The 12,553-nt window shown below is 48.5% G+C and overlaps 2 protein-coding genes across 5 annotated transcripts; one reads left to right on the top strand and one right to left on the bottom strand.

Moving 5' to 3' along the window:
- Window positions 1-624: 624 nt before the first annotated feature.
- PLLP (plasmolipin) lies at window positions 625-3,740 on the top strand. 2 transcript variants are annotated; one of them, XM_079316443.1, is made up of 4 exons: window positions 625-973; window positions 2,358-2,531; window positions 2,905-3,024; window positions 3,112-3,658. In XM_079316443.1, exons 1-4 carry the CDS (start codon window positions 965-967, stop codon window positions 3,223-3,225), a joined length of 417 nt encoding a protein of 138 aa, XP_079172569.1. In that variant the 5' UTR covers window positions 625-964; the 3' UTR covers window positions 3,226-3,658. The 2 variants fall into 2 exon arrangements, with proteins under 2 accessions (XP_079172569.1, XP_079172568.1); XM_079316442.1 differs by lacking the exon at window positions 625-973 and adding an exon at window positions 1,083-1,322 and having other exon boundaries at window positions 3,112-3,740.
- A 1,703-nt stretch (window positions 3,741-5,443) lies between these two features.
- ARL2BP (ARF like GTPase 2 binding protein) lies at window positions 5,444-12,436 on the bottom strand. 3 transcript variants are annotated; one of them, XM_079315825.1, is made up of 7 exons: window positions 12,366-12,436; window positions 11,623-11,736; window positions 9,719-9,777; window positions 8,160-8,266; window positions 7,426-7,511; window positions 6,505-6,601; window positions 5,444-5,521 (listed from the first exon to the last, which is right to left on the bottom strand). In XM_079315825.1, the coding sequence occupies exons 2-7, from the start codon at window positions 11,658-11,660 to the stop codon at window positions 5,459-5,461; spliced, it is 450 nt and encodes a 149-aa protein (XP_079171951.1). In that variant the 5' UTR covers window positions 11,661-11,736; window positions 12,366-12,436; the 3' UTR covers window positions 5,444-5,458. The 3 variants fall into 3 exon arrangements, with proteins under 3 accessions (XP_079171951.1, XP_079171952.1, XP_079171950.1); XM_079315826.1 differs by having other exon boundaries at window positions 11,623-11,796; window positions 12,366-12,418; XM_079315824.1 differs by lacking the exons at window positions 11,623-11,736; window positions 12,366-12,436 and adding an exon at window positions 9,923-10,386.
- Window positions 12,437-12,553: the final 117 nt, after the last annotated feature.

Here is a 12,553-nt window from a genome sequence, read left to right as displayed (position 1 = left end):
GTGAGGCAGAGGCGGGTCGGGCTGTGGGCGCAGCTCCCCAGGCGGCGCCCGCGGAACCGGCACTGCGAGAGCCCCGGAACGTTTGCACAACGCCCTCAAGTGTAGCACGGGCCGCCAGGGGCGCGCAGCGGTGTCAGGATGGCCGAGCGGTCTAAGGCGCTGCGTTCAGGTCGCAGTCTCCCCTGGAGGCGTGGGTTCGAATCCCACTTCTGACAGCTCGTAATTTTTTGCGTTACTTCCAATAATTAGTATTTACTTTCAATTGCGCGCTCTTGGTCGGTTTCCGGTTTTTTATTCAGGATCCCACTCACCTTCCCAGCTAAAAGAGGCCGCGAGGCGGCGCAAAAGTTGCTGTCAGAAGTGGGATTCGAACCCACGCCTCCAGGGGAGACTGCGACCTGAACGCAGCGCCTTAGACCGCTCGGCCATCCTGACCTGCTGGCAAACTGATCCTTGCAGCCATGTCCCATCCCAGCTGCCAGCCGGGCTGTCCTGACTGGTCACGGCGGGGACACTTCGGGGACAGCCCGGGGACAGCCAGGGGACACCTTGAGGACAGGGGGACAGCCCCGTGTCACATCAACGACCTGCGTGATGGGGCCTGGGGCGCCTGGGCACACGACACCATACAGAAAGCAGTGGCTGAGGGTCCTGCTGCCGCCCAGGGGGACTCGGACCAGCCCGAGATACGGGACGGGAATCCCTGGAGTGGAGGGTGATGAGGCATTGTGCAGGTTGCGCAGAAAAGCTGCGGCTGCCCCGTCACTGGAAGTGTTCAAGATTGGAGCAAGGCCAGGGGCTTGGAGCAACCTGGTCTAGTAGAATGTGTCCCTGCACGGCAGGAGGCTGGAACGAGGTGCTGTAAGATCACTTCCAACCCAAATTATTCCAGGATTTAACAAAGAGACGCGTGTCGCTCGGCCCCCGCAGAGGAGCAACACCAGGATGCGCCGGGAGCCACCAAATGTCCCCGGTGAGCACCGAGCGGGACATGGCTGCACAGAAGGGTCGCGGTGACCCGGGCTGCGCCAGGACGCGGGGAGCGGGGCTGTCACCCGGTGCCCGGTACGGGGACACGGGGACACACCGGGAGCGCAGCCGCATGCCCGGGGGCGGCGGGGCGGGGGCAGCCCGGGGCTCGGCCCGGCCGCCCGGTGCCACCCGCGCCCCGCCCGCGGAGGGGCCGTGCCGGGGCTGTCCCGGGGCCGGTGCGCGGCATGGCGGGGCTGCCCGGCTCCCGGAGCGCCTCCCCGGGCTCCCCCCCGGCCCTGGACGGCTCCTTCTTGCTCTCGCCGCTCGGGGGGCTGATGGGCGCCCAGGCCGTGAGTACCGGGGAGGGGGCGCGGCGGAGGGGGGAGGGCATCACCACTTCGGTGATTTTCTTCACCTGGAAACAGCCCGGGCTCTCTTCGGTTGCCACTCCGACCCAATCTCCGCTGTCTAACCCTAGTTGATCCCCAACCCTAAGACAGTGCAGCCCCCTCTCTCCTCCTTCCCTCTGTAAAGCCAGAGGAAAAGTCGGATCCTTGTCTTCACACCCCTTGCCGGTTGTAACTCAATGCCGGCTGGTTCCCAGTGCCAGGCACGGGCTGATCCTCGAGGGAACAGGGCAGTGTCTCCGCAGGGCACAGGCAGTAGCTCGGGGGGCGTGTGAAGCCCAGTGACTCCAGGTGAGATGTGCTGGCGGTGCTCTCACCCTCCCTGGAACACTCAGCTCTCCCAGGCTGCTCTCAGAGGAGCCCAAGAGTGTGCACCGTAATTTCGAGCGGCAGCATCACCTCCCCGTTGCTTCAGCATGGGAGGCAACCAGAATAATCTCCGCTGGTGCTCTGCCTTGTAAGAGCGTCAGGAAAGAGAGATGGAAGCAAGACCAGCAGCGGAGACCTTTCAACTCTGCTCCCACCCTCTGCAGCCCCTCCCTCAGGACAGGCTGTCAAACAGGGAAAGCTGCTGCTTTCCCCTGCCAGCAGCCGCAGCGGGGCCGCTCACACATGGAGCTCCCACCCCTGCAGAAGCCCCCTCTACATGTTTCTCCCCAGCACATATTTTGCGATCACGAGTGTTAGAAATGGATGTGGCAGACAAGGAGGCATTGTCGGGGCCGCCGAGCACCAGGGCGTTGGACGCGGGCAGGACAAAGGCTGTTGTGTTTCTTCCATGACAATAAGTGGTGCGGGCTTACACAGGGACACAGCGGCTTGCCAAGGAGCCCTTCTCCTGCCGAGTGTGCCGCTGCTTTCCTGGAGTGAGGGAAGCACAGCTGCTGATGGTGCTGGCGTGCCTGGGCTTGTGGGAGATGTTCTGTGCTCCTCCTGCAGGAACCAGCCCCTGAACACACCCCCCATTTCACCCCACAGGTGCTCGGTTTGCTGGTGTGGTCTCTCATCGCTGCCACGACGTACCACCTGCACGCAGCATATGGCTGGGTGATGTTTGTGTCCCTCTTCTTCTGGATACTAACAATCCTTTTCCTCGTGACTTACCTCCTGCAGCTTCATCAGAAGTTCTACATGGTCCCCTGGCCCCTCGTGGTGGGTAGCTGAGAGGGAGTGAAGTGGCATCCCAAGAGGGAAACCTCTTGGAAAGATAGTCTGGGAAGGCTTCAGTCTCTTCTGGGCTGATGGAACCAAGGCCCCTGCACTTTGCGCTGTGGCATTGTTTCATTCTGCCCTCGAATTGCTTAGAAAATGCTCACACCAGAAAGTCCTGTGTCAATCCAGAAAGTTACAGCCACCAACTGCTGCTGTTGTGGCATCATCCAAACCCCCCCAGCACAACCTGGGGCGCATTCAGTCATTCTCCTGGGGAATGGGGAGGAATGTGAACCTGAGCCTTTCGCTCCTGCCTCTCCCCGGCATGCACGAGGTTGAGCCCAGACCTCACGGCCTCCCTTTGCTTCCCCAGATGATGATCTCCAACGCCGTGGCCACCGTGCTGTACCTGACGGCCTTCGTGACGAGCGCGGCGGCCGTGCAGCCCACGAGCTGGCGGCAGTGGGACTACAACCGCCGAGCCGCCGCCTCCGTGAGTAGCGGGCGCGGGGGAGGGGCCGGGCGCTGCGGCAGCCGCCCTGCTCACACCGGGGAATGAATGCATCTGCTCCTCTTGCAGTTCTTCGCCGGTGTCACCATGATCATCTACGGGGTGAGCACCTTCTTCAGCTTCCGCGCCTGGAAAGGGCTCGGCAGCAACGCGGCCACCAGCCAAGTGACCGACCACGTGTGAGGAGTGAAGAGCAAAGCCCAGCCAGGGCCACCCTGCACCAGCTTGTGCCAGGCTTGGTGGCTGGGAGCCTCGTGTGCCACCAGGGCTCGTTTTGGGACCAGCCTGCGCTGGCAGCAGTGATCAGCACTGGGTCCTGTGGATGCTGCCCTGAGGTTTCTGATGATGCTCCAGCTGATGTGCCCACAGCACAAGCGGCATCGCCTCTGGGGGACACGGACTCGCTGGGGCTGCAGCTCCTGCTCATCCCCGGGGCTCATCCGATCCTCGCTGGAGCAGCTCCACTGAGGGGGCTCAATTTGGCACAGTCCAATACTAAAATTCACTAACCCAAGCCCAGGCTCCCCTCCCTGCTCATTCACAGCTACAGTGTAAGTAATGCCATTAACGGGATGCAGAAACAGTGGCAGAGCTGGAAGATGGGAAGCGAAGCAAAGGAAGCAGTCATAACTGCTCTTGTGTATTTCTAACAATTTGAATATAAATTTTATGCTTTAAATAAAAACATTCCTAAATCCAGCACTGGAGTCTGTCATGAGAAAGCTTGTCTTGTGAGCAGGCAGCACATACAGCACGGTGGGGACAGCAGAGATGTCACTGCAGAGGTGGCTGCTCCTTCCACTCTGTGTGGGCTGTGGAAGGAACAAGTCCACAGAGTTCACCTCAGGGCTCACCTTTCATTGCTTTATGCACACACATGCTCAGAGTGTGCATCCAAGCCACAAGAAAACAAACGAGGTGCCAAGGCTTTGATCACTCCCTCCTCCTGGCTCAGCACCACACACTCCTGAGTTCACCTAATTAATTAGAAAGGCAATTTTGCCCATTAGCTGCAGGTCATTTGCAGAAATTACAATCAAGTCTGCAAAAGCTCTGGGAACACAGGCAGGATCAGTGCCTCAGGAGAAGGAAGAACCACGCTGCCCCCCTGTGCTGCAGACCACAAATTCACCTTTTGGGGGTTTGTCAGAACAAGGAGTGATGCTCAGCAGGCAGAGCAGCTCTTCCTTTCACACCCTCCTGGTATAAGGTAGTAAAAGTAGATTCACTGAGTTCAAAAGCTGGTGCATGGTGAGCTACACTGCAAATCTCACTGCATGCTCTGCATAGGAAAAGTTTTACCAGGTTATCTGCAGAGGCAGGACCAGGAAATGGAACTGCATCCATGGAAGGTGAGAACTGAAAAGGAACTTGACATTGGCCCATGACAGATCTGCCTTTATTTGGTTGCAGCAGGTAAATCAAGGGTGAAATTTCCACAATTATGAATATATAGACATATATATATACATAAAAGGAACAGTAAGAAAACAAAACAAATAAAATTAATAAATATTAACATGGGAGATCACCACGGAATTCCCCAGTCTAACCAGAAAATTGCAATCACTTGATAAAGGACACTGGTCTCAGCCTTCCAAACTCTGACATGTTCCAAATTATTTTAGTTAATTAGCTAAATCAGTTTAGCTAGCATTTCTCCAAATTCAACTGCATCACCAGGCAACTGAGGCTCCAGAACCTGAATCTCTCTGGGAAGGATGTGACCAAGAAAATGATGTGCTGTTCCTATAAAGCAGCTGATATCAGCATGAATTCTGCCTTGGTACCTTGTAAAAAACTTCCCTGCACACACTGACTTCTCAGCTAAAACCACATTCCTGAGAACTGAGTATCTTTTACTGCCAGGTGGCCAGGCTGGATGGGATTGTGAGCAGCCTGCTCTGGTGGAAGGTGTCCCTGCCCATGGCAGAGGACTGGAACTGGATGATTTCCAGTTAAGCAATGGGGCTGCAGGAACAGAAGGAATAAACTGTTCTCTGTGTTCAGCAGAGACAGGACAAAGAACAAGGAGCTCAAACTGCAGCTCAGGCACTTTATATCAGAGTGCAAAAGGCTCCCTGCAGCTGGGCACTGCAGAGAACTGCCCAGACAAACCACAGCAGCTTCTAAAGATCCTGCAGACAGGTAAAGAGAAGTTTGGGTAGAGCTGGGAAAAGGAAAGCTGCCTCTCACAGTCTCTTCTGTCCATTTTGTGTAAGGGTATAGAACTTCCAGAAAGTTTTGATTTCACCCCCTGGAGAGGGACTCACATCCTGGCCCTGCCCCACACCCACCGTGGAGCTGAGTCCCCGCCCCTGTGCCCCAGCTGTCTCTCGGGAATCACTGCCTTTCACCTCTGAAACCGAACAGACCTTGCTTAAAATACAACAGAACTCCCTTCAGAATGACTTGTTTAATGGTTTAATGAAGTCACCACTAATGCACTGCTTAAATCCAGACTTCGACCTTCTTTTTCCTGGAAACATGGGGAAAAAAAAGAAATCTGTGACTCCATGATGGTTTGGAATAACAATTTCAAAAAATGAAAGACAATACATTCTCTGCTGCATCGAACCACCAGAAAATTACATGTGACTTGAGCATCTATGATTGAATGTGAAGCCAAGAAGATTGTGCAGGAATCTCTGGAGTGAGGGGACTCCCACTCTGCCAGTGTCTGTCCATGTCAGAGCAGAGTCTTGCTCACACCTGGATGGGAATGCTGTCCCCATTTCCACAAAATTCATAGGGATGGGGAAGGGGCAGAGGCATAACCACAATTGTGATTGTTTTCTCCTTGTCAGAAAGGATTGGACTGACACTAGAGAGCACTGATTTTCATTCTGCTAAGGAAAACCTCATCCAAAAATCTTAGCACTTTTGTATATTTCTCCAGCTGACACAGAGAGGAGGAGAAAACAAATGAAAGGGGCTTAAAAAGCTAATTTTGGATAGATTAGGAATGAAAAATAAAAGAAGATACTACATCATTAGAATGGCTAAGGTGGAAAGGGATCTCTGGAGGTCATCTGGGGCAAACACCACACTCAAGCACAGCCACTCAGGACTGTGTCCAGACTACTTTAGAGTATCACCAAGGATGGAGACTCCACAACCTGTCTGGGCAAGGAAGCTGTGACAGTGCTCAGAGACTGTCACAGTGAAAAAGTGTTCCCTCCTGTTCATTTGGAAAACAATGTTCACAAATGCAGGAAGCTCACAAAAAGCATGAAGAGCTGCTCCAAATGCCAGCTTCATTCATGTTTTCTAGAAATTATTAAACGTGCAGTTTGAGTTTAAAAAGCCAATCAGTGAAGTAATTTTTCTTTTGACTCTGTTACAGCCTTTGATGAAATACTGTGACCAACTGTAGTAGCTTTTCCTTTGGCACTCTCAGGTGGAGCTACACCAAACCCAGAGCCACTGTGCCAATGAAAATAAACAATGTGATATACTCACAGCTCTGTATTCCAAGAACATTTCTTTGAAAGCCAGAAAGTCTGTAAATGTGAGCAGCAGATCAAATATATCACCTGGCACTTCATCTTTGTGTTGTCTACAGAGAAAAAGAAGTTGGGAAATGAGAAAATTGTGTGAGAAAAATTCATTATTTTAAAATGGTACAAGGTCAAAAAGGACAAGTAGAACAACATCAGTGTTTAAACAAGAATGTTATTGCAGGTTATCATATAGCAAAACTGCAGCCAAATATTACCATGTAGTTATTTCCAATCCAACCACATTATCACATTTATCTAAATCCAAGACCTATGAGTATCTTATCAGTCCTGGAAAACCAGACCTGTTTATTTAAGAAACATTTAACAGATTCAAATATTTTAAGATACTCAATTCCCAATTACACTTGATAATCTTATTCAAGGGTGGAAACCAGTAAAAAAACAGGGAAAAGCTTTCAAAAACAAGCTCTTCAGGAAGCTGGTTAAGTTACAATGACCCAATGCAAAAGATGAACACAAGCCAAACTGAATGCTCCATACAAAAATTGCAATAAAGGAATTTAACCACATGACTGAAACACCACCTACTGAGGTGCCTGGAAGAGAGAAACAAGACCCAACCTTTTAAGGGTCTGGCTTCAAAGTGATAAGAAACATGAAAATCATCCAGTGCTCTCATTGTGATTTCTCTTCCTACCCCTTCAAACCCAATATATTTCAGTTTGACAATTCAGAAATTTAGAGTAGCAGGACATGCTGAAGGCAAGAAAAGTGGTCAGGCACTGCCTGCATGAACATTTTACTTTTTAAGTTGAAGTGGAACCATTATCTAAAACAGCCATACCTAAGCTTTAATCTAGATAAAAAGAACTGAGAGGCACATAAGCCACTCCTCAACCAAAGTAAAGCAGAAACTTACTGCAATGACACTGTGAAAGCAACCATATCAAACCCACGAATCCGATCGAGCAACTTCTCCTCAATGTATTTCTCTACTAAAGAGATCTGAAAAAAACCCAGACAAACCACCCCAGTAAGATGACAACAGATTTCAGAAGCAGATTTCAAACAGCATCCTTACACTGACACCTTCTTGACACTCTGCATGATCCTCACTGGGCTCAACTGCAGATTCCTCAGTGGGTGTTGCTGGTTCTGTTCTCACAGCAGCCCTGAGGCACAGAGCTGCACATTTTTTCTGGGGAGCTTGGGGAGAACAAACACTGACTATTTGTATCTAGTAACAAATATTTTTCAAACTGATTTAATGGTACTGAATAGTAGACTGGTCTAGTTACTTGATGATGCTTTGCATGAAGAATGTGATTGAATTATCCAATACAAGAAATAACACAATTGGAAAAGAAAAAAACTTTGTTTGCACACATACTAAACACATTATTTACTATAGCAAAATTTCTATTCAAGAGAGCTACACAATTTCCAAAATAACTCTAGAAAATTTTGTGTGGAAAAATAAGAAAGGAACCTAAAGCTTCAAAAACTTTTCTTGCTCACAGATGATGGTTGTGCTTCTGAAGCAGACAGGAACATGTTGGGATCTGCTTCATGTAAGCCCAGTATTTTATAAAGGGAGAACTATTAAAAAAAAAAAAAAGCAATACATATGAAAAATAGGAAAAGGTATCTTACATATTCATTAAAAATGTCCGTATAGATGAGCTTGTTTTCTTCTGAGTCATCAAACTCCTGGTAGTGCTTCTCCAAAAAATTCCTCTGTATTAACTGGAAATCATCATCTGGGCCATAACAGAAATGCAGCACAGAGTTAGGAATTTAGTCATTCTTTCTGTAACAAAACCCCACATTCACTGCTCCTCTGCTTGCCTGCTGTAACCACAGAGCCCTGCACACGTGCAGAGTTCATCACATCAGCACCACAGCTGCTGCCAAATCATCACTTCTGACCCAACTGTGAGAGGACAGAGGCTGCTGGTGAAATATTACCCAAACAGTCTTCCTGCTCTACATTTATTAATAGTTATTTATTCTGAACCTCTTTTTGTTCTGGCTCTAAAGTCAGCAAAACATCTGTATTTTTTTAAGTGAATATCTCTTTCCCACAAGAACTCAAAGTAAGTTTTTTTCTTTGAATTTAAAAATATTGGTGAAACTCCCAGATTAAATTTTCAATTGCCAAATAATTTTCCAGTTGTGGAAGAAGAGTAAAAATTAACATGGGAGGAATTCCACAGAACAGGTCTAAATAAAAAGTTTAATTATAAACACTGATAAAGGAGACCAGTCACAACTTTCCAAACTCTGACATGTTCCAAATTAATTTAGTTAGCATTTCTCCAAATTCAACTGCATCACCAGGCAACTGAGGCTCCAGAACCTGAATCTCTCTGGGAAGGAAATGATGTGCTGTTCCTATAAAGCAGCTGATATCAGCATGAATTCTGCCTTGGTACCTTGTAAAAAACTTCCCTGCACACACTGACTTCTCAGCTAAAACCACATTCCTGAGAACTGAGCATCTTTTACTGCCAGGTGGCCAGGCTGGATGGGATTGTGAGCAGCCTGCTCTGGTGGAAGGTGTCCCTGCCCATGGCAGGAGGGTTGAGTCATCTTTAAGCTCCATTCCATGCCAAATCATTCTCTGGTTCTCTGACCACCTTTGTGCTTTAGGACTGGATACAAAGAAATAAGGTTGCCCATTCTTGCAGCTTTCAGTGCTGGAATAGAACCAACTCTGAGTCTGCAGCTCAGGCACTTTGTATCAGAGTGCAAAAGGCTCCCTGCAGCAGCAGCAGCAGCTGGGCACTGCAAAAAACCGCCCAGACAAACCATGGTGGCTTCTAAGAACATCCTGACAGATGTCACAGGTTTGGGCAGAGCTGGGGAAGGGAAGGCTGCCTCTCACAGTCTCTTCCATAAAAATCCCAGAAAGCTTTGCTTTCTCTGTGAGATGTACAAGCACCTTTATTGTTTCTCTAAGAAGCAGTGTACTGCACTGATGTGGAGAATAATTTTCAAGAGTCATAAGCACACAGAAGAATTTTATGTGTATTTTTACTACACTACCAGGTTAGGGGTTCATGGGGATGTTTCATCAAGGGATGAAAGCTTTCATGAAGCTGTCAGGAGCTCTGTATGTTTTTTTGCTAATTTCTGGCTAATTACCAGAAGAGTAGCTGGCAACATGTTTAGCAGCCCTGATGTTGTCTGTACCTACTTGCAAACCTTACCCATTATGATATCCTCCAGATAACCAACAACTGCATCAAACTCATCAGAAGTGGTGGAGCTGAAAGCAAAGAAATACAAATGCATAAATATATATTCTGACCACAGCAGAAATTAAAGTAAATTTAAAAAGTATTAACAAAAGCCTAAGTACAAATAAACCCAGATAAAGAAGATAACTGAAAAACTTCCTAGTTTCAACCTACAAAATAATCCATGGCACTGATGAGAAGACTGCTCCATGGAGATTCTCATTAGGCATCTACTCTATTTCCTCCCAGTAAGGTGCCTAATTGCAAGAAAGAATAAATGTTGTTTTACTGGCATTACTGTCAAGGTAATTTTAATTCTGGTACAAAAGAATGTAAAGAGTGTAATTAGAACAGCAGATTAATTAAGCATTTTCCAACCCACAAATCCCAGCTGCTACCAGTTTCCCTTCTCTTTCCTCCACATGGTGATCACAGAACTGTACACACTCTAGAGAATATTTTGAAATTTTTGGTCTTGTTGAACAACTTAAACTGAATGTATACACAAGTATTCCATAACTGAAGAAACTTAAATATTTTTCTTATGCAAGAAACATCCTTATATGATTCAAATAAATGGGATAATCTTCTAAGATTATTCTATCATGAGCAAACATAAACATTATGGATCTGAATTCATCCAGGGAAGAAATCTTCAGTCTGGATCTGTTATTGTGCAACTTGTTCAAACACAGTAAATAATCCACAGAATATCTTTGGCATTCACAGCTCATCTTTAGTGGGAGATGGACTCTTCTCATTCTCTCCAAGGGATGAAAGAAATTTTTCTCACACATGAGGGAAAGAAGTCTTAAAGAAACAGGGACTTTTGTCTTTAAGAAAAAAATTCACTTCCATCAGTGAAAGCACCATTTAAATTCAATGGAATGTCTCTTTCTCATCAGTAAACAGAGCAGGATAGGCCTTCAGACTAAGTTTTGAAAACCTCATTAAAGTTACTTTGTCATTAGAGAATACTCTAGTGAAATTAATCCAGTAGTAGTTTAGCCAACAGTTTAACTATAATTATGCTTGCTCTGATCCAGAAAAACTGAGAGATCTTTGATTTTCCCCTCTTCCCAATAAATGCTACTCCTAGTTTTACAGCTTATCCTAACAGCAACAGAAGTGTTAATTTAAACCCGGGTTTAAATCTGTGCAAGTAATAGAATTTGTTCCAAAAGAACCCAATTCCATCTCTTTATACAACACACCTACAGAGACACAAGCACACCAACCCTGTGGTTTAATTCCCTGTCACCTCACAACACCCAGTTTGGGCCAGCACACTGCTGCTGAGGCAGCCCTGGCACGGCTGCTGCTCAGTCTGAGGCTGAAAGAGTTAAATCCACGCAGGACAGAGGCACAGTCACACATCCCCTTCTGCCACAACTCCTGGGAGAAGAGCATGGCAGACACCTGTGGGGTGAAGCAGCATCTCTGCACCTGCCAGTGTGAAATTTAGTTGAGGTTACCTGTGAACAGGCTCAGTTTTAGCAGGTGAACACAGAGGAAGAGTCTCCTCTCAGGATTAGTGACACGAGACCACAAACACTCTTGAAAAGGAGGAATTCTGAATGTCAAACAAACACCAGGAAAAACAATTTCCAGCCTTAGAAGGCTTGCTCTGATCCCCCAGAAGAGCTACCCAGTGGTACACTGACCACAGTGATATTTAGTTTAACTTCACCTAAACTCTGCACTGATGTTGTTCCCTCTTGCAGCTTTGCATTCTGCATCTTTGTTCTCTTAAGAGGCACAATCTGACAAACAGTGTTATGTAAATTATATCGTGCAATTCTATTTCTATCGATATATTTTAATTAGTAATTAGCTTACTGAAAATCTGACACATGAGAATACAGCATACTCACGTGGCTACACCCAAACTTTCTCCATCAGAAGTCTCCATTGTTCCTGCCTAGCCAGAGTGGAAAAGAATCTGTGTTTCAGCTGTTAGTGGTAATTTCTTCTTTTTGATCAAAGTGCTAAAGAATAGCATGACTTAGTGTTAGTACAAATTCAATTGCTAAACTGCCATACATTTCCTAAAGAGCAAATCAGGAGATAAATTTTAATTCTTAAACACAGGAATTCCATGTTCTTTCAAAACTATTACTACTGCTTTTCCAAATAATAAACCAAATAATGTAGAAACTTTCTCTGCCTATTCAGAGAACAAGCTCAAAATCCAACGAGACCCTATGAAGGGGTTTTGAGTGACGTCTACGTATTTTCTCCTGCAACATCTATGGCTGACTATTATAGAAATAAAGCTAGCTAAGATAAAGGCCAGGCTGCTGCAGGCTTTGGACAGCGGTGCCGGGGGCTGTGCGCGGCCCGTGCCTGTGACAGGTACCGGGACAGGGCACACAGAGCCCGGGGCGCTGCCGGGCAGCACGGCGGGCACGGAGCGGCCCCAGATCCCACCCTCAGCCCCGGTGAGGGGGCAAAGCGCCCCAGCGCTGTCCCTCCCCAGGAACCCAGCCCGCCTCGCTCTCCTCAGCGGGACCCATGGCAGCGGCCAGCACCCTCCCTCTCTCTCTCTCCACAGAGCGCCCCGGCAGCGCCATCCCCCGCTCCCCGCGTCCCTGCCCCGGCCCCCGCCCGCACCCACCGCCCTCAGGCCGGCGCGGCGCCCCCTCCCCGCCCCTCGGGCCGTCTCCTGGGGAACGCGCTCTTCCGCCCCGGCCGCAGCCAATCAGAGCGCGGCCCCGCCCCGCTGGGCCCGCCCCGGCGCGCCCGCCCAATCAGAGCGCGGCGGGGCCGCGCGGGGAGGCGGCGCCGCCGCCATGGCGGGCTGGG

Source organism: Erithacus rubecula (assembly GCF_903797595.1).
Source record: "Erithacus rubecula genome assembly, chromosome: 12".
NCBI lineage: Eukaryota > Metazoa > Chordata > Aves > Passeriformes > Muscicapidae > Erithacus > Erithacus rubecula.
Note: the sequence above shows the minus strand (reverse complement) of the source record. Positions and strands in the feature narration are given on the sequence as shown.

What these genes read in the sequence shown, in the direction of transcription:
- ARL2BP (XM_079315824.1), bottom strand. Translation starts at nt 9,978, where the DNA reads ATGCCTAATGAGAATCTCCATGGAGCAGTCTTCTCATCAGTGCCATGG. An exon ending in TCTGGAGGATATCATAATGG is followed by an intron (nt 8,267 to 9,718) that starts GTAAGGTTTGCA and finishes GTTATGGCCCAG; the next exon opens with ATGATGATTTCCAGTTAATA. An exon ending in GCTTTCACAGTGTCATTGCA is followed by an intron (nt 6,602 to 7,425) that starts GTAAGTTTCTGC and finishes TTTTCTCTGTAG; the next exon opens with ACAACACAAAGATGAAGTGC.
- PLLP (XM_079316442.1), top strand. Translation starts at nt 1,218, where the DNA reads ATGGCGGGGCTGCCCGGCTCCCGGAGCGCCTCCCCGGGCTCCCCCCCG. An exon ending in TGGTCCCCTGGCCCCTCGTG is followed by an intron (nt 2,532 to 2,904) that starts GTGGGTAGCTGA and finishes TTGCTTCCCCAG; the next exon opens with ATGATGATCTCCAACGCCGT. An exon ending in ACCGCCGAGCCGCCGCCTCC is followed by an intron (nt 3,025 to 3,111) that starts GTGAGTAGCGGG and finishes CTCCTCTTGCAG; the next exon opens with TTCTTCGCCGGTGTCACCAT.